We start from the raw sequence: 24,729 nt of genomic DNA, 5'->3' as shown, positions 1-24,729 counted from the left end.
GGAATTCAAAATCATTGTAGAAGCAGAGTAGAATGGTGGTTGCTGGGCGCTGGCATTGAGGGAAATGGGGAGCTGATGGTCTGAGGGTACAGACTTCCAGTTATAAAATGAAGTTCCAGGGTTCTCATAATGTATAGCACAGTAACTCTAGGTAACAAGTATTATGTACTTGAAAGTTGCTAAATGTAGATCCTAAATGTACTCACCATAACAAAAACAGCCAAATGGTAATTATCTGAGGTGAAGGATGTATTATCTCACCTTATCATAGTTTGCAATATGTGTGTGTATGAAATCATGACGTTGTACACCTTAGTGTTATAAAAATTGAGAAACAGAAACCTCATTTAGAAACGAGTCGGAGGGACTTGCCTAGTGGTCCAGTGGTTAAGATTCCAGGCTCTCAATGTAGGGGGCCTGGGTTTGAGCCCTGGTTGGGGAACTAGATCCCACATGCAACCAAGAGTTCAAGCATGTTGCAACTGAGATCTCGTGTGCTGCAGCTAAGGCCCAGCACAGCCAGATAGATAACTCGATATTTAAATGAAGTACGATGGAGTCAGAGAAAATTCCCTGGCAGTCCAGGGGTCAGGACTCTGCACTTTCACTGCCGAGGGTTGAGGGTTGGGTCAGGGAACTAAGATCCCACAAGCGGCGTGGTCAAAAACTTAAAAAAATAAATTGGAGTCAGTAGGCCCGAGAGGGAGCAAGCAGACCCTGTGTGCCGTGCGCTCAGTCACTTCAGACTCTGCAGCCCACGGACTGCAGCCCACCAGGCTCCTCTGTCCCTGGGATTCTCCAGGCAAGAACATTGGAGTGGCTTGCCACGCTCTCCTCCAGGGGATCTTCCCAACCCAGGAATTAAACCCATATCTCTGGCATCTTCCTGCAAGGAAGAGAGTGCCTTGCATTACTTTACTAATAGGAGGAGGGAGGAAGGATTTCTCCACTCCTGGCAACAAGCCAGCCAGTGGAAGACCGCTTACATGCCAAATTCTCAGTTTCCACCAATGGACTCCTTGCTTAGACGGGCCCTTCCTAATTCTCCATTCTCCTCTATTAAAGAATTGCCTCTTTGTTCTCCAGACTTGCCTGTGGTTTGCCATAGACTGCATGTTCCAAACTGCAACTCTTGGCTGTTTCCGAATAAACCCATTTTGCTGGTCTCTTTTATTGTTGTAGGTCAAGAGTGTATAATTAAAGTGTGCATTCTATGTGCCAATTACTGGTTCTGTGTCGATTGTATCTTGATATATGTTGGATCATAAGAAAAGCAAGAGAATTCCAGAAAAAATCTGCTTCACTGACTACACTAAAGCCTTTGACTCTGTGGATCACAACAAATTGGAAAATTCTAAAAGAGATGGGAATATCAGACCATCTTACCTGCCTCCTGAGAAACCTGTATGCAGGTCAAGAAGCAACAGTTAGAACTGGAAATGGAACAACAGACTGCTTCCAAATTGGAAAAGGAGTACGTCAAGGCTGTATGTTGTCACCTGCTTATTTAACTTATATGTAGAGTTTAGTTCAGTTCAGTCGCTCAGTCGTGTCCAACTCTTTGCGACCCCATGGACTGCAGCACACCAGGCCTCCCTGTTCATCACCAACTCCCGGAGTTTCCTCAAACTCCTGTCCATTGAGTTGGTGATGTCACCCAACCATCTCATCCTCTGTCGTCCCCTTCTCTTCCCTCAATCTTTCCCAGCATAAGGGTCTTTTCAAATGAGTCAGTTCTTCGCATCAGGTGGCCAAAGTATTGGAGTTTCAGCTTCAGCACCAATCCTTCCAATGAATATTCAGGACTGATTTCCTTTAGGATGGACTGGTTGGATCTCCTTGCAGTGCAAGGGACTCTCAAGAGTCTTCTCTAACAGCACAGTTCAAAAGCATCAGTTCTTCAGCGCTCAGCTTTCTTTATGGTCCAACTCTCACATCTATACATGACTACTGGAAAAACCATAGCTTTGACTTGACAGACCTTTGTTGGCAAAGTAATGTCTTTGCTTTTTAAGATGCTGTCTAGGTTGGTCATAACTTTTCTTCCAAGGAGCAAGCACCTTTTAATTTCATGGCTGCAGTCATAATCTGCAGTGATTTTGGAGCCCAGAAAAAGTCTGTCACTGTGTCCACTCCCCATCTATTTGCCATGAAATGATGACCTGCCTCTTGAGAAATCTGTATGTGGGTCAAGAAGCAACAGTTAGAACTGGACATGGAACAACAGACTGGTTCCAAATACAAAAAGGAGTACGTCAAGGCTGTATATTGTCACCCTGCTTATTTAACTTATATGCAGAGTACATTATGAGAAACGCTGGACTGGAAGAAACACAAGCTGGAATCAAGATTGCCGGGAGAAATATCAATAACCTCAGATATGCAGATGACATCACCCTTATGGCAGAAAGTGAAGAGGAGCTAAAAAGCCTCTTGATGAAAGTGAAAGAGGAGAGTGAGAAAGTTGGCTTAAAGCTCAACATTCAGAAAATGAAGATCATGGCATCCGGTCCCATCACTTCATGGGAAATAGATGGGGAAACAGTGGAAACAGTGTCAGACCTCATTTTTTTGGGCTCCAAAATCACTGCAGGTGGTGATTGCAGCCATGAAATTAAAAGACGCTTATTCCTTGGAAGAAAAGTTATGACCAACCTGGATAGTATATTCAAAAGCAGAGACATTACTTTGCCGACTAAGGTCCGTCTAGTCAAGGCTATGGTTTTACCTGCGTTCATGTATGGATGTGAGAGTTGGACTGTGAAGAAAGCTGAGCGCTGAAGAATTGATGCTTTTGAACTGTGGTGTTGGAGAAGACTCTTGAGAGTCCCTTGGACTGCAAGGAGATCCAACCAGTCCATTCTGAAGGAGATCAGCCCTGGGATTTCTTTGGAAGGAATGATACTAAAGCTGAAACTCGAGTACTTTGGCCACCTCATGCGAACAGTTGACTCATTGGAAAAGACTCTGATGCTGGGAGGGATTGGGGGCAGGAGGAGAAGGGGACGACAGAGGATGAGATGTCTGGATGGCATCACTGACTCGATGGACGTGAGTCTGAGTGAACTCCGGGAGTTGGTGATGGACAGGGAGGCCTGGCGTGCTGTGATTCATGGGGTCGCAAAGAGTCAGACACGACTGAGTGACTGAACTGAACTGAACTGATGGGACCAGATGCTGTGATCTTAGTTTTCTGAATGTTGAGTTTTAAGCCAATTTTTTCACTTTCCTGTTTCACTGTCATTAAGAGGCTCTTTAGTAGAGTACATCATGTGCTCTATGCAGAGTGCATCATGTGAAATGCTGGGCTGGATGAATCACAAGCTGGAATTAAGATTGCCAGGAGAAATGGCAACAACCTCAGATATGCAAATGACACCACCCTTATGGCAGAGATTGAAGGGGAACTAAAGGGCCTCTTGAAGAGAGTGAAAAAGGTGGCTTAACACTCAACATTCAAAAAACTAAGATCATGGCCTCTGGTTCCATCACTTCATGGCAAACAGATGGGAAAAATGGAAACAGTAGCAGATTTTATTTACTTGGGCTCCAAAATCACAGTGGATGGCGACTGCAGGCATGAAATTAAAAGATGCTTGCTCCTTGGAAGCAAAGTTATGACCAACCTAGGCAGTATCTTAAAAAGCAAAGACACTACTTTGCCAACAAAGGTCTGTCTAGTCAAAGCTATGGTTTTTCCAGTAGTCATGTATGGATGTGAGAGTTGGACCGTAAAGAAGGCTGAGCACCAAAGAGCTGATGCTTTTGAACTGTGATGCTGGAGAAGACCCTTGAGAGTCCTTTGGCCATCAAATCAGTCAATCCTAAAGGAAATCAACCCTGAATATTCATTGGAAGGACTGATGCTGAAGCTGAAGCTCCAATCCTTTGGTGACCTGATGTGAAGAGCCAACTCATTGGAAAAGACCCTGATGCTGGGAAGATTGAGAGGAGGAGAAGGGGATGGCAGAGGATGAGATGGTTGGATGGCATCACTGACCCAACGGACATGAGTTTGCTCAGACCCCAGGAGATGGTGAAGGACAGTGAAGCATGGTGTGCTGGAGTCCACGGGGTTGCAGAGTCAGACACAACTTAGCGACAGAATAAGAACAGCAGTCACATGGCTGTTAATTCTCTTTTTAAGTCCTTACCTCCAAATGCAGTCACAGTCACAGTGTGAGGTGCTACGAGTTGAGATGTCCACATGTGAATTCCAGGGGGACACAGTCCAGCCCATGACTGGTGCCACCCTCTGTGCTAGGCCCTCGGGGGTGCTGCTGGGCAGAGCCAGCTGGGTCCCTGCCCTCTGGTGGGACAAACGCTACCAAAGGGCCAGCCCAAGGAGCTGTGGAAGCAGAGCAAGGAGGCCCACCTTGCCCGGGGTGGGGGTCACCCCAGCAAAGCTGGCTGGCCGGGAACCGAACGCAGGCAAAGCATCTGTGGAAGGGCATAGTTTGATCTTAGAAAGTTGGACGTTCTGGAATTGAATACACGTCAGATGAGGAAGGAACATGCTTTGTGTTTTCCCAGAAGAAGTGCAGCGATGTTCCCCTCCGACAAAGGTAGAGGGGCAGGGCCGGCCGGAAGTGTTTTCGATAAAATGTCTAAGCAGTTTCCCCGGGGTCCTACAGTTTTGAGCGCTAATCATCTCAGTTGCGCAGCATGGTTGTCCTGCTTTGAGTGACTGTTAGCTTGGGAAATAGTTTACTTATAGTGCAGTTGTGTGTCCTTACGTCCACTGGAATGCCCGGATGGTCAGTGTTGCCATGGTGACCCGTCGCCCCTGCCCGCCCCGGCAGAAGCGATCCTGGCTCGCTCTGCGCGCAGCCCTGTGTCTGGCTTTCCCCCTCAGCTGGCTGACTCCCAGACCGTCCAGGGTCCCGCACCGGCCGTGGTCTCCCCCTCCGGTTGCTGAGTGTGCCTGTGTGTGGACGGACCACAGCTTTCGTTGCCCTGTGGACAGGCGCATGGGCTGTGCCGGGTTTCGTGCTGGTGAAGGCAGCTGCTCTGAACATTCTCTTCCGAGGCTTCTTCTGGACATTCATGGGCCAGTGCCTAGGAGTGGGATGGCTCAGTGGTAGGGTAATGAACACTAACGACAGCTTTCCAAAGAGCTTGAAAACACATTTTATGGAGCAACAGCCTCAAATCACTTACTTGTCTTTTCCCCACATACTCAATTGAGACCAGTGTAAGCTCCTCTACCCTGGAGGTCTGCTGTTGGTGCCAAGGAGAGAGGACACCAGGTTATAATTGCTCAGACCCTCACAGCACCTGATGCTGAAAGAAGGCAGCCAACCTCACCCCCTACCCTCCCATCTCTGGGCCACACAAGGGTGAGGACGCCGGTGCCAGCCAAGAATGGCGACCCCTCGAGTTTGGTCTTTTCTGTAAAACTTCTGCAGATAGTCAGACATGCCGCCTGCGGCTGCCTCCCCAGGATGTGGTCCAGAGCTGGAAGGAAACAACAGCTTGTACTGGAGTGAAGGATTTAGCGGCAGCTTTCTAATCTAAGTTGCAGGCTGACCTTGCTGAGCCAGGAGTGCAGCTTTTTACACAGAACAAAGTGATTTCTCTTTCTTCTGAAAAATGTCCGTTCTGGTTGATTGCCCAGAGCATGCACCCCTCTGTTGTAGCAAGATGGGATGAGACGGTCATCTGGTCACGAGAAGCACAGTCCCCGGGGGCAGGGAGGAGAGCTGGGGTCCACCTCCTCCTTCCCTAAGAGCTCACCCTGCCTCGGGGCTCTCTCCTTTCCTCTCCTTTGCTCTGTCGTGAAGGGAACGCCAGGGTCTGTTTCTTCTGATGTTTCTCACTTCTAGCCCGGCTGCCCGAGGAAGCTGGTCCACACACGTGCTCCCGCATTCTTTCAAATCACTGAAGGCATTCTCGGCCGTTTGGAAAAGCTCGCTAGTGTGTATGTGAAGCCATACTCCCAATATGCGGCCCGTTCACCTAATATGCTGTCACGAGAGTCTGGGACTCCAGGGTGCGAGCCGGTGACACCGGGCCCGGCAGAACATCCTGGGGCTGGCGGGGTCCACGGGGAGCGAGCCGGTTGGCATCTGCCCAATGCCAGGGAGCCCAGATGACATCCTCAGCTCCAGAAAGTGAGGGTTTAAGCCTGGCAGACTCCCAGCCTCTCCATGTGTATAAACCCTCCCCTCTCTGAAATGACACCAAAAGGCCAGTTATTTTTCTAAACTGACTGCGCACTCTGAAGCGTTGTTGAATGAGCCGAGTACGGCTTCCAGCTGAGCACAGACCACAGCAGGGTCTCTGCAGGTTCTGCCAGCTGAGAAGCGTCTTCCTCGCCTGGGGAACATGGGGCGGGGCAGAGGGCGTCCCACTGAAAGGCAGGACCTGCTGTGTGGGGAGGGCTCTGGCATCTAGAGCGGGTCTGCGGAGACTTTCCATCTTGGAAAACATGCTTCATGCCCGTGGTCTTCCATCCCTGGGCTGCTCCCATTTTGTTGTCTGAGCAAACAAACGGCTTGGCTTCCTGACACCGAAAATGTGAGTCACCCAGGCCACTGATGCTGCCGAGTGATGCCTTGAGCAGTTAAAAGTCAAAGTAACGATGACGAAGTCAGAAAAAAGCCTGCACTGCTCACTGCTGCTCAGCGGCTGCGGGATTTGTTTATTACTCAGCGGCTCCAACTGTATAGACAACCACGTGACAGTTAAGGAGCCAGAAAAGGGCTCTGGTTTGAGCTCACGTGAAACAGCAGGACTTTAAAACACGCACACAGCACTGGCTTTCAGATGCTTCACGTTGTGGAAGTCAGTGGGTTGGGCTGAAGGCTCAAAGAGCAATACGAAAGTACAGAAAATAGCTTTCAAATCTCTTAGTTCACGGCGTTGGTTCTGCTGGCCGAGGAAAGGACACGACGTGGGCCACGCCGCTGGGGTCAGCTCCGGCTTTGTCTAAAACAGCTGGATCATCGAATCTCTGGACTTGCCGACACCAACCCATTTCACTGAAAGGGGAAGGGGAGGTTCAGCCTGGGGTGAGGCGGGTGGAGGGCGTGGCTGGACGCGGGGCACCCACCTGCCACTCCGACGTGGTTCTCCACAAAACGAATGTAGCTCTGGGCCTGCGGGGGGAGGTCCTCCCACTTCCGGGCGGCCGTGGTGTCCGCCTTCCACCCCGGCAGTGTCTCGTATTCCACCTCCACCTTCTGCAGGATCTCCTGGTTGGCTGCGGACGTGGGCTGGGTGAGCCGTGTGCCACCGATGTCTGCGTAGCTGTGGGCCTGGGACCCCCAGCCCGGGGTCTGCTTGCCCCAGCGTTCGGGGGCAGAGGAGGCAAGCAGCTCTGCTTGGTTTTCTCAGGGCTGGGGGGTGGTTCTGGGACGCTGCCTGATCCCCTTCCAGCCAAGAGGACACGCCGCCCTGGACACGGATTCCAGGGGACACCTCAGCTGAGCAATTCTGAGGACCCCGCTTCTAAGGGGATTTGAGGTCCTGCGGTGTTAGGGTTCCTGAAGGGTCTACGTTCCCCTCCCCAGGGCAAGGATCCCACTTGGTCTGGACTCCTGGCCTCACAGCAGATGCCAACGACCCCTGTGGTCAGAAATTGCTGGAAGGAGCTGTCCATTCCAAGTACATGCCCTGAGTCCCAGCGCTCCCCTGCTGTGTCCTCTCAGAGTTCAGAGTCAGTCGGTCTGGGGGACACTGGCCGAGAGGACGCACGGGGCTCCCACAGCCAAGAGTCTGCGCACACACACGCTGGGGGGCAGCGGGGGCAGCTCGCCCACGGCCGCCGGTGGGGGTGGGGTCATCCGTGACCCCAGGCCAGACACACAGGACAACATCACTGCCTTTACGCTTTTCAGAAGAAGAGACGCTTGCTTGGTCACAGAAACTTCAGGGAGACCTTAAAAAGTCTAACCAAAAACATGTGTTTTCCTAGGTCAACATCACCTTCCTATTTGTCCAGAGCTTTGAGCGTCCAGAGCCCATGTCTGCTATTTCAGGTGAGTCCCCAGCTCCCGGGAGGTGGGCATTGACCCTGGGGATCCCCCAAGGTCTTGGGGTCGGGCCAGCCCTTGAGTCCCGCTGAGCCCTCCTCAGAGCGTGGACGCACAGGCCTCCGCTCAGGGTGAGAACCTGCAGCGCACAGAAGTGGGAAGGGCCTCTGACACAGGCTGCCCCGTGCGCCCGACGCGCACATGCCGTCCCTTCGCCTGAGACCAGTGGCCAAGGGCAGGGGGGCGGCGGTGCCCGCACCTGGGAAGTAGGGGATCCGCTTCCCGCCGAGCTTGTACGCCACGCCAACCTTGATCTCGTCCAGGGCGTCCAGGATGTCCAGCTTCGTCAAGGCCAGCCTGTCCAGAGCACAGCGAGAAGCCGAGGGCCGTCAGCTGCCTCGCTGCTCCCGCCCAGCCCCACCCCTCGCTCCTCTGTTTGCAGGACTAGGACGGAGGATGCCAGAGCCCCCGACGGTTAGGCTGGGAGTCCAGCACTGCCCCGGCCCTACGGCCCAGCAGAACAGGGGTCTGGACGAGTGCAGGCCCTTTGCTCTGGGATCGCTCCCCGGCTCCAGGAGAGCCGTCTGCACCACTTCCGGCGGCGGGACACCCTCTGGCCTCACGATGTTGCCTTCCCTGTCTATGCTCAGGAGCCAAGGCAGGGCCAGCCCCAGGGCGCCCTGGACGGCCCTCCCCATCACCCCCCAGTGGCCTCGCTGTGTGGAAGGGTCTCCCTGGGGTGAGGTCCCCCTGTGTGGGGAGGACTGTGGGCCGGAGCCCCGAGGCCCGGCTGCCCTGTTCCTGCAGCGTCTGGGGAGCTGGGGCTGGGCCCCCGGGGGGTGGGCGCCCGGGAAGTGGAGGGCGCCTCAGCACCACCCACGCGGTGAATCCGTTGACCATGTGGGCGTATCTCAGGATCATGAGGTCCAGCCAGCCACAGCGCCGCTTCCTGCCCGTGGTCACGCCCCACTCGTGGCCGCGGCTCTGCAGCAGGTCCCCGATCTCCTGCGGGGCGACAGAGGGTCCGGGGGCTGCGGGGACGGAGCCCGAGCTGGCTGCCCGCCCTGCCATGGCCCCCTGACGACCACCCTTCCTCACGCCCGCTTGCCCGTCCCGGGCCCCGGCACGCCCGCCCCAGCTGAGCCTCGTGGCCGCCCCGTCCTGGCCTCACGGGCAGGTGAGGGTGGACCTGCAGACCCTGCAGCTGCCCTCAGGCAGGCTGTGTGCTCATTTTCTGCTTCTTTCTCCGGGGTTCGTAACTCTGCCCAGCATATCCCCTTCCTGCTCTGGCCCTCACACACCTGCTCAGGACAGGAGCCTAGTGTCCCTCCAGCCTCGCGGGCACAAGGCTGGGGAGAGAAAGGCAGGGGCCGTCCTGAGCTTTCAGAGACACCCACGAGGCTGGAGGGCAATTTGCTGGGGAGGCGGGGCGCTGCTCCACCCTGCTCTCCTCCGGCTGAGACCAAACCCAGGCTCTCTCAGGCCCCGGAGGAAGGCGGCCTGGGTGCCCAGCAGGGGCCAGAGAGAAGGCTCTCAGGGTCCTTCCTCAGCCGGGGGCTCTGCGGGACAGCCACACGGCGGTTGGGGGGCGGCTGGAGCTGCAGCCTCAGCATCTTCTCTGAGGCCTCCCCGGTCCCTCCACAAGGTGCCCGCAGTCCCCCGGGGCTGGGGACTCACGCTAATCTGCTCGGTGGGGAAGGCGCCGACGCCCACGCGTGTGGTGTAGGCCTTGACCACGCCGTAGACCTCGCCTATGTTCTGGGGCGGGATGCCCAGGCCAGTGCACACACCGCCTACCGTGCAGTTGGAGGACGTCACGAAGGGGTAGGTCCCTGCGAGACAGAGCCAGCCGGGTCGCCACCCCGCAGGAATCCTGGCGAGGGGTCGCCCCGGTGCGCCCAGGGACCATTAGGGGCATGGCCGACGCAGGGTGCTGTGTGTATGAGATGGCGGGGGGGGGGAGGGTCCCTCAGGTTTGGGTGGTGGGTGCCTCACCTGCGCCAGGCGGCCTCAGGACTGGTGTGTCCCTGGGCACACCAGAGGGGACACACACAGTGGGGACAGCGGGGACAGAGGCCCAGGTGGGGCAGTTGGGGCTCCCCGGCCCAGCCAGTCTCTCCCTCATCCCCATCCCTCATCCCCATCCACGTCCCTCATCCCCACCCCTGTCCCTGATCCCCCTCATCCCCATCCCTCATCCCTGCTCCTCATCCCCACCCTCATCCCCATCCCCGTCCCTCATCCCCCTCATCCTTCATTCCCATCCCTCATCCCTGCCCCTCATCGCCGTCCCTCATCCCCAGCCTAGCCTCCCTTCCCCCCTCCCAGCTGAGGTCGTGGGAAGAGGGCAGTAGCACTCTTTCCCGGGCACAGAGGGCAGCCTGGTGTGGAAGGCGAGCCCACCACAGCTGTCCCCTTGGCAGACAGCACAGGCGGGGTTCACGGGGCCCTGGCCGGGGACGCACCGAAGTCAAGGTCAAGGAGGGCTGCATTGGCGCCCTCCACGAGGATCTTCTTGGGGGGGCCATGGAGCGCCTCGTACATGAAATAGACGCCGTCTCGGACCATGGGGCGGATCCGCTCGGCGAAGCCCTGGGAGAAGGGGCCAGGATGCAAGAAGGGGGTCCACCCGGCTCTGGCCTCCTCCCGTCTTCCACCAAATTCCTGCCCAGTGAGGCCCTTGGTCGGCATGCATCCCTGTGGGTCCATCCCTGTCTACATCTAGGGCCCCAGAGGAGGCTGGAGGAGCTGGGGTCCGGTCCTGGAGGTTTCCAGAAGGGCTCTGTGCGGACATCCTCCTGTCTCCCGCCTGCTCCGTCCCTCTAGCAGTGAGCTGGGACACCTCGAGCTCCTGCCCGCAATGGACGGGGTTGGCCTCTGTCCCCCAGCACGTCCATCCCACCCGCTCCATCCCTCTAGCAGTGAGCTGGGACGCCTTTGCCTCCTGCCCCAGACCGACAGGGTCTGCTTATGGCCCCTGGAGTATCCAGGGTCGTTTCCTCAGAGAGGACTAGAGCGGCCAGGTCAGCAGGTGAGCCCCTGGCCTCCTGAGAAGACCGCCAACCGGGGGCTCCTGTGGGAGGCCTGTGGCCCCCGAGCCCAGCCACCGGGAAATAAGGTCTTGTTCCGGGGCGCCACGCAGTGCACACGGCTGTGGAGGGGCCCTCGGTGGGGCGGGCCTGCCCGGCACTGGGGCGCCCAGCTCTACCTTGAGCCTCTTGAGTTGGCCTTCGGTGTCCACGTCCAAACTGGGGAACATGGACTGGTACTGCTGTGCCAGGCTCTTGAATCTGTGGAAGCGACAGTGGCTGCCACCCCATCTGCCTGAGCCCCGCGCCCGCCTCCCTGCCTGGCTTCCCCCAGCCCAGGGCTGGGGACGGGTCAGGTACCGGGAGGAGAACTCGTCGAAGTCGGACAGGAGGTCGCAGATGCGGAGGCCAGTGCGGGCGGCCTTGGACGAGTAGGCTGGCCCGATCCCCTTCCGGGTGGTGCCGATGCTGGAAGACAGGGCCAGGGCCATGAGCTCAGGGGACCTAGGCGGGCCTGCTGGAACTGGGGGAGGAGCCTGGGAACCCGGGGCCCCCGGCCAGCCCTCAGCATCCACCCCTGTACACCAAGGTTGAGCCGGGCGATGCCCAAGGGCCCTCCCCAGCCCCAGCCTCAGTGGCTGGGTTGTGGGGCCAGCACGTGGGTCCAAGTCCCGGCCCTGGCCCTCCCGTGGCCCCCAGAGGCCCAGTGCCCGGCGGTGCCCTCCCTGGCCCAGCTGCCTTCTGCCCAGCACTGAGGCTGCTGCTCTGGGCACCTGCCATCTCCTCAGAACTGGAACCTGGCAGTGCCACCCTGTACCCACTGCCCACCACAGCCCAGCCCAGGTCGGGGAGCGGCCAAGCCTTGTGTGTGTGTACTTGTGCATGAGTGTGTGAGGGCGTGTTCATATGTGAGCATGTGTGAGCATGCGTGTCCCTCTGTATGAGTGAGCACGCGTGTTCCTGTGTGAGTGTGCATGCGTGTCCCTCTGTGTGAGCATGTGTGTCCCTCTGTGAGTGTGCATGTGTGTCCCCCTGTGAGTGAGCATGCGTGTCCCCCCGTGTGAGTGTGCATGCGTGTCCCTCTGTGAGTGTGCATGCATGTCCCTCTGTGAGTGTGCATGCATGTCGCCCGTGTGAGTGTGCACGCGTGTCCCCCCGTGTGAGTGTGCACGCGTGTCCCCCCATGTGAGTGTGCACGCGTGTCCCCCCGTGTGAGTGTGCATGCGTGTCCCTCTGTGTGAGTGTGCATGCGTGTCCCTCTGTATGAGTGAGCACGCGTGTTCCTGTGTGAGTGTGCATGTGCGTCCCCCGTGTGAGTGTGCATGCGTGTCCCTCTGTGTGAGCATGTGTGTCCCTCTGTGAGTGTGCATGTGTGTCCCCCTGTGAGTGAGCATGCGTGTCCCCCCGTGTGAGTGTGCACGCACGTGCCCCTGTGTGAGTGTGCATGTGCGTCCCGTGTGAGTGTGCATGTGCGTCCCCCTGTGAGGCATGTGTGTCCCTCTGTGTGAGTGTGCATGCGTGTCCCCCCGTGTGAGTGTGCACGCACGTCCCTCTGTGTGTGTGTGCATGTGCGTCCCGTGTGCGTGTGCATGCGCGTCCCCCTGTGAGGCATGCGTGTCCCTCTATGTGAGTGTGCACGGCCGTGCGTGTATAATCTGCGCGCACGCACGCTCTGGTTGTGTGTGTGTGCACACGTGTGAGAGGCAGGATTCTGGTCTGCTTCGCTCCTGTCCTGGCTTTGGCGCTGTCCCTGGCCCACTGCAGCGCGCGTCTCCGGAGAACCAGTGACTGGCCATTGAGGCGGCTAGGCAGGCTTCGGCGCCCGCTGGAGCTGCGGTCAAGGCTGGCCTGGGACTGCAGCAGGGGCGGGGGGCGCGGCAGGTGGCGGATGGCACGGGCACTCCTGGGGGTGGCCCCAGGGAGGACTGCCCGGCCCTGGGAGAGGCGGCTCGCCTGGGCTTCAGGGCTGGGGAGGCGCGGGGTGAACTGACGGACGCTGTCCTCGGGGCTCCTGGTGGACGCACGCCCCCCCCCTCCAGCCGACACGCCCCCAGCTCTGCGGCTGTGGACTTGAGGCCCGGGGACAGCGCAGATGCCACTCACTTCTTGCCCTCCTGGGCCTGCCGCTGCACCTCCTGGAGCCCGTCCACCGCCTGGTGAAAGTCGAACACTGCCGGCCGGGTGGGCAGGAGCATCGGGGGGCAAGAGAGACAGAAGGTTACGGGGTCTCTGGGGACACCACGGGTCCCTCCCCTAGGCCTGTACTGGCAGCCACCCTGACCTGCCACGGCCTCGGAGAAGGTCACTTATTCGCAGGCGAGCAGGGAGGCCCCAGGACTCACCGAGGTGGGCCCGGTCAGAGATGACGAGCCTCTTCTCCCAGTCCTTCAGGCCTGCGGACACGGCACGCGGTCGGAGACGGGCCCTCCCCCGGGGGCCTGGGGATATCCACCCGCGTCCCCAAGGGTGGCTCTGTCTCCTCACGGGCTCCGTCCTGGCACCTCCTGGAGCCCACGTCCCGGGGCCAGGGCCCGCGGGCTCCTTTTGCGCCTGCTCTGAGCCTGGGCCCCGAGGCGGAGGCTCTGCTCCGTCCAGGGCACCTTAGGGCTGCAGTGCCGCCCACCTGCCTCTCAACAACCACTGGGGGCCCACCTGCCCGCGTGCCTGGCTGGCAGCCTTAGTCACTGCCTGCTTGCCTCCTGCCCCTGAGCAGCCCCCAGGGACCACACCCTTCCCTGCAGGGAGGTCGGCCCAACTGTCCCCATTCTCGGGACATCAGGGTCCAAGTCCAGGCTTCAGGGTTCTGTCCTGGAGAGCCTGCGTCTGCAGCTCCTGGCATCACCGGTCCCCAGTGTCAGGAAAGCTCGCCTGCGACATAGAGGCTGTGGCCTGAAGCCAAAGGCTGGGGCCCCTGGACTGACTGCCTGCTCTCAGGCTTCTGGTGTGAGCAGGGCCAGCAGGCACGGGCCGGGGGCCAGCGTGGAAACCGCACCACCTGCCCACCTGCCGCCGCCATCGGCAGAAACCACACGGGGAGCACCGCCAACTCGGCCGCGGGGAGCACACACGGCTCCCGGACGGCGCGGCTCCGCGGGGACACGGACCTACCTTTCTTCTCGTTCTTCTCTGCTTCTTCAAACAAGCCCGGCAAGTGGACAACCACTCCATTGCCTGAGAGACATAGACACGAGATTGAATTGGGTCACAGAGGGACTTCACACTTAAAACGCCGTGAAATTCACGCCCTCATGCTGACGGCTGCATCGCTCATGATGGCTAAGACGGGGAAAGAACCCAGCTGTCCGTCAGTGGACATCAATGATGGACAAAGAAAATGTGGTTCAGCCACAAAACGGGATTATTATACAGCTGTGAAAAGGAAGGGCATGCTGCCACACGGATGGACGTCAAGCGCACTACATAAAGTGAAATAAGGGTGGAAGCCTTCGCCACTCAGTCGTGCCTGACTCTGTGACCCCATGGATGGTAGCCGGCCAGGCTCCTCTGTCTAGGGAATTCTCCAGGCAAGAATACCGGCTGCTGCTGCTGTTGCTAAGTCGCTTCAGTCGTGTCTGACTCTGTGCGACCCCATAGACGGCAGCCCACCAGACTCCCCTGTCCCTGGGCTTCTCCAGGCAAGAACACTGGAGTGGGTTGCCATTTCCTTCTCCAATGCATGGAAGTGAAAAGTGAAAGTGAGGATACCGGAGTGGGTAACTATTCCCTTCTCCAGGGGATCTTCCCCACTCAGGGACTGAACCCGGGTCTCCTGCATGGCAGGGCAGATGCTTTACCATCTGAGCCCCCAGGGAAGCCCTTCTGTGAAATAAATAATAAATAAATAAAGTGAAGTAAGCCAGACACTAAAGGCCATTCTCTGTATGACCCCCTTGTATGAGGTCCCCCTTGTACGAGGTCCCTGGAGGAGTCAGACTCACAGGGACAGAGGGCAGGGTGCTGGGGGCCGGGGCGAGGGGAGGGAAAGGGGATGGAGAGTTCGGGGGGGCGGAGCTCTGCAGACGGACATGCTGATGCTGCGAGACAATACTAACGTACTCGATGCTCCTGAACTGGACGGTTAAAAACGGTTAACATGGAAACTTTTTTTTTTTTTTTGCCACGAGAAGGAGCTTAATAATTCTCATTAAGAGGCTTAATTCCCAAGATGCAGTTTGAAAGAAATGAGTGGTTAAATTGCTCACTGGGCCAACGTTCCCCGACTGTCACATAGCTCACTGTCAGCTGTGTGGTGGGTCGGGGTCAGCTCCGAAGTGGTCAGCTCACATCTGGTCAACTCAGACCTGCCTGTCCCCTCCACAGACTTGGCTGTCAGGTGACCACTGAGCTGCCCAGGGCTTCTAAGAAGATTCCACATTTCAAAGAAAAATCAGCGCACAGATCTGGGGTTGCCAACTGTTTTGCCACGAAAGGGCATTTACAAAAAAAACTGTGCGGCCACTGTTTCATCAAATAGAGGGAACCTGAATACCCAGAAAGGAAGTAGGGCATAAAATTTAGAAGAAAATACATGCATTTACATAAAATAAATTCTGTTTTATGAAAGATGGAAAGTTTATATTACGTGTACTCTATCACAATAAAAAATGGTCCAAACAAAAGCCTTCATTTAGAGAGACAGCAGATGAGGGCTGCTGGGGGAGGTCTTCAGGAGGGAGAAACTGTTCCGGAACTGAGCTGGGGCGGATGCACCATCCTACCCTCCCGGGGCGCATTTCATGGTGTGTAAGTTATACCTCAACAGAGCTGTTGTGGTTGATGTACACGGAGACGGGAAAGCAGCAGGCGGGGAGAAACACAGCCTGCAGCTGTTTGGTCTCGGGAGCCAGGCCTCCCCGTCCCTGTAAAACTGAGCCAGGCCTCCCCATTCCCGTGAAACTGAGCCAGGCCTCCCCATCCCTGTAAAACTGAAGCAGGGGTGAGTAGAGGGCGGGTGCCGAGCCCAGCCGAGGAGGGGGCTCGCCACGGCCACAAGCCCACCAGGGGCCCAGGCTGAAGCCAAGGCTGCCCCTTCCTCTGAGACCAAAGCCCGCCGGGTGGGGCCCCCGCGGCCTTCCCGGGGGGTGCGTCCCGCAGGCGCCGGGATTGGCGGAGGGAGATGGGACACAGGTCCAGACGGGAGTGACTCAGAGGCGGCAAGCCACACCGGGCTCGAAAGGTCATCTAAATGCCAGGAGCCCCGAGATGGCCACGGGGCGGGGCCTGGCGGGGGGCCGCGTGAGCGCCGGTGCATCCCACCCCTACCGGGGGCTCCCGTCAGTATCTGGCCGGGCTGGCCCCTGCCCATGCTCCTGGGGGCCACTGGCCCCCATCCACCTCTGGCTCCCAGGACACCAGGCAGACCGCCTCTCCCCTCCCCGCAGCACGTGGTGCCTGCTTGGCCTGGTTCCCACCTAGTGGCACCCAGCAGCCTCCTGGGGCAGAGACTTGGCCCCTGGGTGCGGGGTCCCGGGTGAACCGGGGTCCTCACCCTCCACCAGGGCCCAGTCTGCACCACGAAGCCCCTGGGCCACCGCCCTCTCCTGCTCAGCCTGACCGCCCACCGCCCCACAGGCCCACTGCTGCAATAGCGCCCCTGGGCTCACACCCAGGGCTGGACCCACGCCACCAGCGGGCACACACTCGCTGTGCCAGCCCTGCTTCCGGGGGGGGGCGGGGCAGTGAGTCACGTGTGTGGCCCTGCTCAGTGGTGGAAAGAGCCGAAAGGAAAAGTCCCCGAAGCTCCCAGAGTGTGTCCTGGAGGGGTGGGCAGGAGAGGGCAGTGGGAAGGGGTGGGGGAGGGGGCTGCCCAGGGGCTGGAGGAGGGTGGGGGACAGCTGCCCACGCAGAGCCCACACAGACCCACAGGGGAGCCAGCCCCACAACATTCGCACACTCACCCACGGGCATCACACGTGCACACACTCTCACAGGCACGCACACACACTCACACACGTGACACCCACACTTGCCATACACACGCGTGCACACCCACACCCTCACTCACCCACACACACACCTACAGGCTTGCACACACACACATCCGGGGAGTCCGAGCGCTCAGGGAGCCTCCTGCACCCTCCACCTGTCCCTCCATCCCAGGCGTGGGGAGGAGGGGGTCCTGGGCTCCGAGCAGGGCCCCGAGGCGGGGTCCCCAGATCAGAGGCCTCTGCAAGGGGTCCCGGTGGGGCTGGAACCTTGACCCTCGGGGCCCAGCCCCGTGCCCCGCTACGTCCAGCCTGCGTATGGACCCCTGGGCTCGACGATGTCCAGGCCTCTTCCACTCACACCCATGGGTTCCTGGGCTGCGGTGGGGCAGGCGGGCGGGCGGGCACTCACCGATGAAGGACACGGCCTTGGGGTTGATGATGCCGCTGGGCAGCAGGTGGAAGTCATACTCCTTGCCGTCCACCACCACGGTGTGGCCAGCATTGTTGCCTCCCTGGGGACAGAAACCGGATCGGCATCTACCCCAGGAGGCCTGCCTGGCACCTAGCTCACTTGGGTAGCTCTAAATGCAGGTGCTCAGGAGCCCCCTCTGGGCTGCCCGGGTGGCAGGAGTGTGAGATGCCATCTCTGCTTGGGCGTGGGGAGCCTGGTCCAGTGGCTGGCTCCGATGCGTGTCTGGGGTGCCAGGGCCTGGCCGGGACACTGGGTCCAAGAAACAGGCTGGCCCCCACACCCAGGACCCTCTTGGGCTGACTCCGGGGAGGCCGGCTCAGTGAAGCCCCTGAAGCCTCCACAGGCTCAGAGCCCTGCCTGCCCGCCCACAGCTCCCCCTGGGCTTCCTCCTCTGACGCGAGGATGATGCAGGGAGCAGAGATTCAGGCCCTGCTGCCACAGAGCCTGAGCTCCGAGGGGGGAGGGGGCGGGCAGGCAGCACAGCCTTTCCGGGACCAGGAGCCGGTGCAACAGCAAGCCCTCCCTTGGGCCTGCGCCTCACACCAGGAATAAAGCAGGAAAAACCATCCTGAGGCCGACTGCGGTGTGCGGGTAGCCAGGAGGAGGCCCCACCCAGGAGGGAAGCCGGGCTCCAGCCCCAGGTCTAGGCTCTAGAGGCCAGTGCGGGCCCCAGTGTGGGCCCCGGAGCCGGTGAGCAGGGCCCGGGGAGGGGATGTGTCCTGGCTGCTGCCTGAGGCCTTGGAGCCCCGCCAGCCCGCCTCCTGCAAGGCACTCGAGTATCCGTGGGGCCCCTCCACGGCTGGGCCCCTGCCCTCCATGCCCCGCTCTCCTCCTGGCTGGCAGAGGAGGTGATGGCCATTGGCTGTGAGGGTTCCAGCACCCGTGCCCCTCAGGGCCGAGCAGAGACGAGCCCCACACGTGTGCGTGGTCGCTTCCTGCCCGGCCAGGCCTGGCCGAATGAGGGCCGTGTCCTCCCCCGGGGGCACCTGCTCCTTGTGGCGGGGCTGGGGAGGTTCACACACCTCCCGTCTCCCCCACGGAAAGGGCCCAAGCGGGGGTGGGGGGACCCTAGTGGGGGCACTTTCTCCTGGACCTCCCTCACTTCACACTCGGGCAATTTAAGGAGAGTGGCCAGAGCCCGACCTCCCCTCAATGCCCCTTTCCCAGCTTCCGTCCCAGCCACCCCCGATGGCCCTGCAGACCCCAAGTGTTCCGTGTGTCACGCGCATGTGCAGAGGCCTGTCTGGAATGACCCCGGGATTGGAGGGCCAGGGCAGGTTTGCCTCTAACTGACCCCTGGGGTCAGTGGGGTCCCGGTGTGTGTCCTGGGGCCCCTGCTGCACAACAGGGCCCTGTGCCACAGCCCACTCACCCTGGAGGACAGCCTGCCGCCCCCCGGGTGCCTGAGCCGGTGGTCCCTGTGGGAACTGACCACAGGCTCTGAGCCGATGATGGGGGGCAGGGGACATGGTGGAGGGGGGGCTGGGGACCAAGGAGGGGGCCCCACAAGCAGGGGTGGCGCAGTGCCAGGCCCCAAGGGGCTCAGGATGGAGCCAGCTGGGAGCGAACCGGGCAGGTGGGCCAGCAAGCAAGGGACCCCAGGGGGGCTGCTGGAGGGGAGGGAGCTGATGCTGACCAGGGTGCGGGGGGGAGAGGCGGTGGGCTCAGCCTTGAGCATCTGAGTCACTGTGACTGATGGCCTGGGTTTTGGGGTCACTGGGCCCCCCCAGAGACCCCATCCTTACTCTGCCCTCACCTCGGGACACGTGCAGTGCCTCCCGGCACACGAGGTTCTCTGTGCAGTTCATGCCCACGGTCACCTTTGCCACGTAGGTGGGGCAGCCTGGCGGAGGGTGGGGGGACCCGAGGTCCCAGGAAAGGAGTTTGCAGCGAGACCAGGTGGTGGGCTGATGGCCTCCCTGCAGCCTCTCTCCCTGTGAGCCAGATCCGCCCCCAGCCGCGTCCTGCCTGCGGTGGCGGGGGCCTAGACACTCTGCCCCCTCCCCGGTTCTCAGTTGCCCAGTGCCAGCGTCAGCTGGGCCGAGCACACTCCACCTTTGTTTGGGGTAAACACCAGTGCCTAGGAACAGGCGCAGGCCGCCGTGGGTCCATGGGTGGCAAATGACCCCCGCTGGCTACAGGGCCCAGGTACCAGGCCACGGTCCACTCCTGGGGTATAAGCCAGCCTTGGACGCTGAGCTCAGGGCTGGCTGACCTGAGGGCGCCCCTCCCAGCAGCTCTGCAGAGGTCCAGGCAACCGTCCCAGAAACCCCCATCCGCCCTCTCCCGGGGCGTGGGTGAGGTCGGGGCAGGGGTATCCCACCCACCCCCACCCCTAACGCCCCAGCCCTGCTGTGGGTCTGCAGTCCACAGGCTGGGAGAGCTGGGGGCATGGCTGGGAAAAGCCGCCTAGAGGGACAGCTGGTTCAGTCCCAGGCCCAGCCTGGCAGCCCCCTCAGGGCTTTTGCCTCCAGGCTGCACTGCCTCCCTGTCCCCCCAGGTGGACAGGCTCTGGAGGCTCCCGTCCAGAGTGACCGGGAGCCAGCCTCACCCCTCTTTTCTGCCCGGGGGACCCTCAGGACTCTACCTCCCTGCAGGTCCTCCCCTCCGTGATGGAGCCTCACAGCTGGCACAGCCAGCTCAGAGGCCCCAGGGACGCTGCCGCCACCCCCACGACCTGGCCGGGCACTCAAAGTCCCCAGTGGATGGCCCCACCAGGTGCTGCCCTGGCGGCAGGCATCTAAGCAAGTGGGGCTTTCTTGTTCAAGGACACAGCAACAGCACCAAGGCTGGCCCACTCCAAGATCTGGCCAGCCCCGGCCCTTGCTGTCTCTGCGGGTGTCCTCCAGCCCACCCTCCTTGGGGCCAGCGCAGAGTGGACGAACAAGACATAGAGGGTGGGTGTGGGCAGCAGGCCTCCGAGGCTGTGACTCTGCTCTCGGCCCTGGGCGTGGCCGTGGGCGGAGGCGGAGCCTCTGGGCGGCCACGAGGTGGGTTTTCTCAGGATCCTGCCCAGCAGGCAACAGCCAGGGGTCTGCCCTCCAGGTGGAGAGCCTTGGGAACTGGCCCCACCCCCACTGTGGTCTGGGTGAAAGCGTGTCTTTTTGGGTGTCTGCTCTGAGGGACTCTACCATCGGTCCACCATCCATCCGTTCACCCCAAAAAGAACTGCTCTGCGCGAGGCACCAGAGTGAGGCCTAGAGGGGGGAGGGCAGGGGCCCCAGGTGGGTGCACAGGGCTCCCCCGCCCAGGGCCACGACCGCCCAGGTGACCCTGCGGAGGCTCTCCCCCTGGAACCTCTGCTGGGGGACAGGTGTCACGAGAGGGTGCACACGTGGAGTCACCACCGGGCGTCTCCCCCAGAGCCCCCGACCCGAGAGGCCCCTGGGCCGGCCTGGGGTTCAGGGGGAGAGAGATCCAGAGCACCGCCGAGCCACAGGGCGCGGCCCCTCACCCCGCAGGAGTGAGACCATGTGCCCTCGGTCACCGCGCCCCGGAGCTGATGGGCCCACCGCGCTGGACTCCTGCACCGAGCCGCCTCACTGCCCTTGGAGGGGGGAATCGTATAAAAATCCTGCCCGGGGCGCCCTGAGGCCTCGGGGCTGTTGTGGGGCCCAAAGCCTGCTGAAGGTAACTCTGGAAACAGAGGGAGGGCTGGCACCGCGGGGGGACAGCACGCGGCGCAGGAGGGGCCGTGACCGGGGCCCTGACAGGCAGGCCAGGCGCGCGGGCCCTCGGGCTCCCGTCCCGACGGGGGTCGGGGGTGGGGTACCTCCAACAGCAGGAAGGATGCCCGCGGGCACCGCGACAGAAAGCCCGGCGCAGGGGCGGGGTCTCCCAGGGAGTGGGCGGAGCGCGCGGCCCGAGGGGGCCGGCAAGGGGCGGCGGGACGCGGAGGCGGCTCTGGGGTCGCTGTCGCGAGGCTGCCGCGGGACCCGGGCCAGGAGGAGGGAAGCGGCGCTGGGCGGCGAGTGAGGGGAGAAGGGAGCCCTGGGGCCGCGGGGCCCGGAGCAGCCCCAGGACCTGCGCCCAGGCCGCCGGGGGCCTCCCGACGCCGGGGGAGGGTCGGGCGCCATCCACACGGGGCGGGGAGGCGGACAGAACAGCAGGGGGCTAAGGCCCAGGTCTCTGGACCCTAAGGAAGGTCTTGGGGGTCTTGCGGTGCATGCTGCCCACGGGCCCCAAGCCCCCGGGATGGGGAGCACCTAGGGTGGCCACCGGGGGCGCCTTGGGCAGGTGGAAAGTGAGTTCCCCCGAGCCAGGCCGCTGAAGGGCTTCCCAGGTGGACCGCGGGCCCCGGGCGGTCGCTGGGGTCGCGGCTGCCGCTCGGGTGACCCCAGGCCCAGGTGACAGGCCAGGCGACCCCTCTGGTCACGAGCTGGCTGGTTTCAGCCCTTCTAGACAGCCACCCAGGCAGGGCTGGGTTCCCAGCCCACCCTGTCCCCCACCCGTGACTCTGCGGCCAGCTGCCCGCTGCCCTGGCCCAGAGCTCTGAGATTGACCCAGCTCTGGGGCCAAGTGCGTGTGAAGGCCACAACGCTGGGCTGCAGGCAAAAGCAGTCCTCCCTGGGTGGGGGCTGGACCCTCCCTGCGCCAACCAGAGCCCAGCACTGGTGCCAGGCGGGTGTGGCACGCAGGAGGACCCATATGTGCCGCTTGTTCTAACGGCTCAGTGGCTCTGGCCCCGTTTCCCCGCCTCACCAGCTTGTTTGGAGGCTGGAGGGGAGAAGTCACGGTGGGCTCCCAGGATACCTGGAGGCCTGCAGGGGGAGACTGGATCTCAGGGAGAAGCTGGGTCAGGGAGAGGGTGCTGTGTGGGCTCCCGCTTGGGTGGGGGGCTCCAGGCGGCTCTGCCCTAGCTTGGTCCTGCCCACGGCTCTCACAAGCAACAGGAGAGGGCAGGGCCCGGCCTGCCAACCCAGGTGGCAGAGCACCGAGGGCCTTCCTCCAGAACCGCGGCGGCAGCGGGGAGCCCTGCGGTTCCGAGGCGAGGGCCCTCACGGACACCTGCCAAGCCCCGAGGTCACTTCGAGGAGGGTGGGTGAGGCTGCCCAGAGCGGGCAGGTCACATGGAGGGCCCTGGACGTCACGGCTGGAGCAGGGAGGCCCCCCGAGGGGACACGCAGCAGACGGGCTGCGAGCCTGGCCCAGGGGCCAGGGGACGGGGGGTGGACTTGCTCGCTGCGGCTGAGGGGCTGAGACGGTGGGAGGCTCCCGCTCCTCCAGGAGACACCTTCTAGGAGCCCACAGTCAGCCTTCGAGCAGCATCTGCCCCAGTGGGCACACTGGCCCCCGCCCCGGTGGCGCTGAGTCCTGGGCCCCACCTGGCGGGAGCTCAGGCATGAGGTGCCCAGAGGGCGTCCCTTCCTCACTTCTGGCAGCTTCCCCGCATGGGGATGTGAGCCTCAGGAGCAGTGTACCCCTCCAGGCCAACCCCACTGCACCCTGAGCGCGGCACGGCCCGAGGGGTGCAGGAGACAGACGGGGTGCAGAGAGCAGCCCGCAGCGGGCAGGAGCCCTTGGGGGACAGAGCTTGTGTCTGGCATCCTGGGTGGCACCACCAGCCTCGGGGTCACCCTGGCCAGAAGACCCAGGCTCCTCCCTCTCCTCCTTCGGGCCCTGGCCTGCAGTCCTGCTCGGGTCTCTGCCCCCGCTTGGCTGACCCTCCGCAGCTCCAAGAAGCCATGCCTGCTCCCACTCTGGGCTCCAGCCGGTAGCCTCCTCCCGCACACTGACCCCTTGTGGTCAGCCAGCACTGTCCCAGCCCCAGGCAGAAGGAGGAAGTGAGGAGTCTGGGTGGCCTCCAAGCCGCTGGGGACCGGGGTCCCCGCCTCGCCCCCACATGCCCGCCCCAGTGTCACCCATGGCACACCCCACCCCCTGAGGATCGGGTGTCCCCAACTCAGCGACTTGTATTTATAGCTCGGCCCCTGGCCCACGGCCCTGGGGGTGGGGCCGGCGGGGAAGGCGGGGTCCCTGGGGGAGACCATGGGGGAGGGAAGACGCTCTGCCCCAGTGGGTGGGGGTGGCGGCTGGGGAGGGAGTCCCCGGAGGGAAGGCGTCCAAGGGGCGTGTTGGGGAGGGGGGAGGGCAGGGAGGGCAGGGTCCGGCCGGATCGGGGTGGGGGAGGGCCCGGCGCCCGGCCCGCACCTGGCAGCGGCTGATGATGTCGGCGTCCGTGGCCAGCAGGTCCACCACCTTGCCTTTGCCCTCGTCCCCCCACTGCGCGCCCAGCACCACAGTCACCCGGGAGCCGGTGGTCGCCGCCTCGTGCTGCAGCCGCCCCCGCTTGACGCCGCCCGCGCTGGGGGGCCGATCGTTAGAGGCTCGGGTCCCGGACATGCTTGCTCGGCTCGTCCTCTGCGCTGGGCCGCGCGAGAGCCCGCCGCACCCGCGCGCCGCGCCATTAAAAGGAGCCGGCCTGGGGCGGGGGGCGGGGCCGGGGCGGGCTCTCCGGCGCCGTGAAGCGCCGCCTGGACCTCAGGGCCGCCGGTCCCGCCCCCGCCGCCACCCGGGGCCCGGTGGGGCCGCGCGCCCGGCCGCGGGGCTCGCGGGCCAGAGGCGCACTCCGGGGTCCCTCCCGCGCTGCCAGGCTGGAGCGACCCGGGCATGCTCCCGGGGGCAATCGCGCTTGTCCTCCCCGTGGCGGGGCCTGGGCCCGGCGAACCCACATTTGGGGGTCTAGATCCCCTCCAGGGCGGGCGTGCAATTTGCCCAAAGGGAGCTGCATCTCCGCGTTCCACGCGGGGCGCTCTGGGCACGCACCTGCCCCGCGGTGAACCTGGGACCCCGGCCTGGCGTGGGCGCCCTCTGGTGGTCACAGAGAGGACAGCGCGTCCCCTGGTCCACCCGCTCGGGCGGGGACCCCCATTGCCTGTCACAGGGCACCCTGGCATCAGCAGGCGGGCCCCATCCATCCAGGAGTGCGGCTGCCCTCCAGCTGCCCTCGGTTCTCAGGGCTCTGAGTCCAGGGAGAAGCGACGGTGTTTTCAGGTCACCTGGCCGGCACAGGAGAGGGCGGCCACGGTGCTCGTTGGCCACCCCGAAACTTCCTTCCTGCTCCTCCTGTGCAGAGACTGGGCGCCCAGAGACGGTGCACGTGGTCTGCTGGGCTCCCGTGTCCGGGCTGAGTGCACTGCAGCCCGACACACCCCAGGTGGACTGGGGCTTGGACGTGACTGGCCCTGCAAGTCATAGAAACGCCAGGGTAGGCCCCAGAGGGTGGGGGCGGTCTATGCGGCCCCTGCCCCAGGGCCGGGAGCCAGACCTCTAGTTCGTTTCCTGGGGCGCTCTTGGTACCGACGAGTCCGGAGTCTGTCCCCTGG

The 24,729-nt window shown here is 61.8% G+C and overlaps 1 protein-coding gene across 2 annotated transcripts; it reads right to left on the bottom strand.

Moving 5' to 3' along the window:
* Window positions 5,107–23,823, bottom strand: ADSSL1 (adenylosuccinate synthase like 1). Of its 2 annotated transcripts, XM_018065980.1 has the most exons (13): window positions 23,555–23,818; window positions 17,342–17,444; window positions 14,114–14,176; window positions 13,348–13,398; window positions 13,109–13,175; window positions 11,366–11,473; window positions 11,185–11,266; window positions 10,442–10,568; window positions 9,654–9,808; window positions 8,857–8,981; window positions 8,236–8,333; window positions 7,055–7,204; window positions 5,107–6,983 (listed from the first exon to the last, which is right to left on the bottom strand). In XM_018065980.1, the coding sequence occupies exons 1-13, from the start codon at window positions 23,744–23,746 to the stop codon at window positions 6,931–6,933; spliced, it is 1,374 nt and encodes a 457-aa protein (XP_017921469.1). In that variant the 5' UTR covers window positions 23,747–23,818; the 3' UTR covers window positions 5,107–6,930. The 2 variants fall into 2 exon arrangements, with proteins under 2 accessions (XP_017921469.1, XP_017921470.1); XM_018065981.1 differs by lacking the exons at window positions 5,107–6,983; window positions 7,055–7,204 and adding an exon at window positions 7,211–8,115 and having other exon boundaries at window positions 23,555–23,823.

Source organism: Capra hircus, chromosome 21, assembly GCF_001704415.2.
Source record: "Capra hircus breed San Clemente chromosome 21, ASM170441v1, whole genome shotgun sequence".
In the NCBI taxonomy this organism is placed as follows: domain Eukaryota; kingdom Metazoa; phylum Chordata; class Mammalia; order Artiodactyla; family Bovidae; genus Capra; species Capra hircus.
Note: the sequence above shows the minus strand (reverse complement) of the source record. Positions and strands in the feature narration are given on the sequence as shown.

Bases quoted from the DNA above. Each gene is read 5' to 3' on its own strand.
- ADSSL1 (XM_018065980.1), bottom strand. From the start codon at position 23,746: ATGTCCGGGACCCGAGCCTCTAACGATCGGCCCCCCAGCGCGGGCGGC. The intron at 11,474-13,108 runs GTGAGTGGCATC...CCTGTCTTCCAG, and splicing joins CAGGCCCAGGAGGGCAAGAA to CATCGGCACCACCCGGAAGG. The intron at 9,809-10,441 runs GTGCGTCCCCGG...TCTGTCTCGCAG, and splicing joins CCTCCTTGACCTTGACTTCG to GGACCTACCCCTTCGTGACG.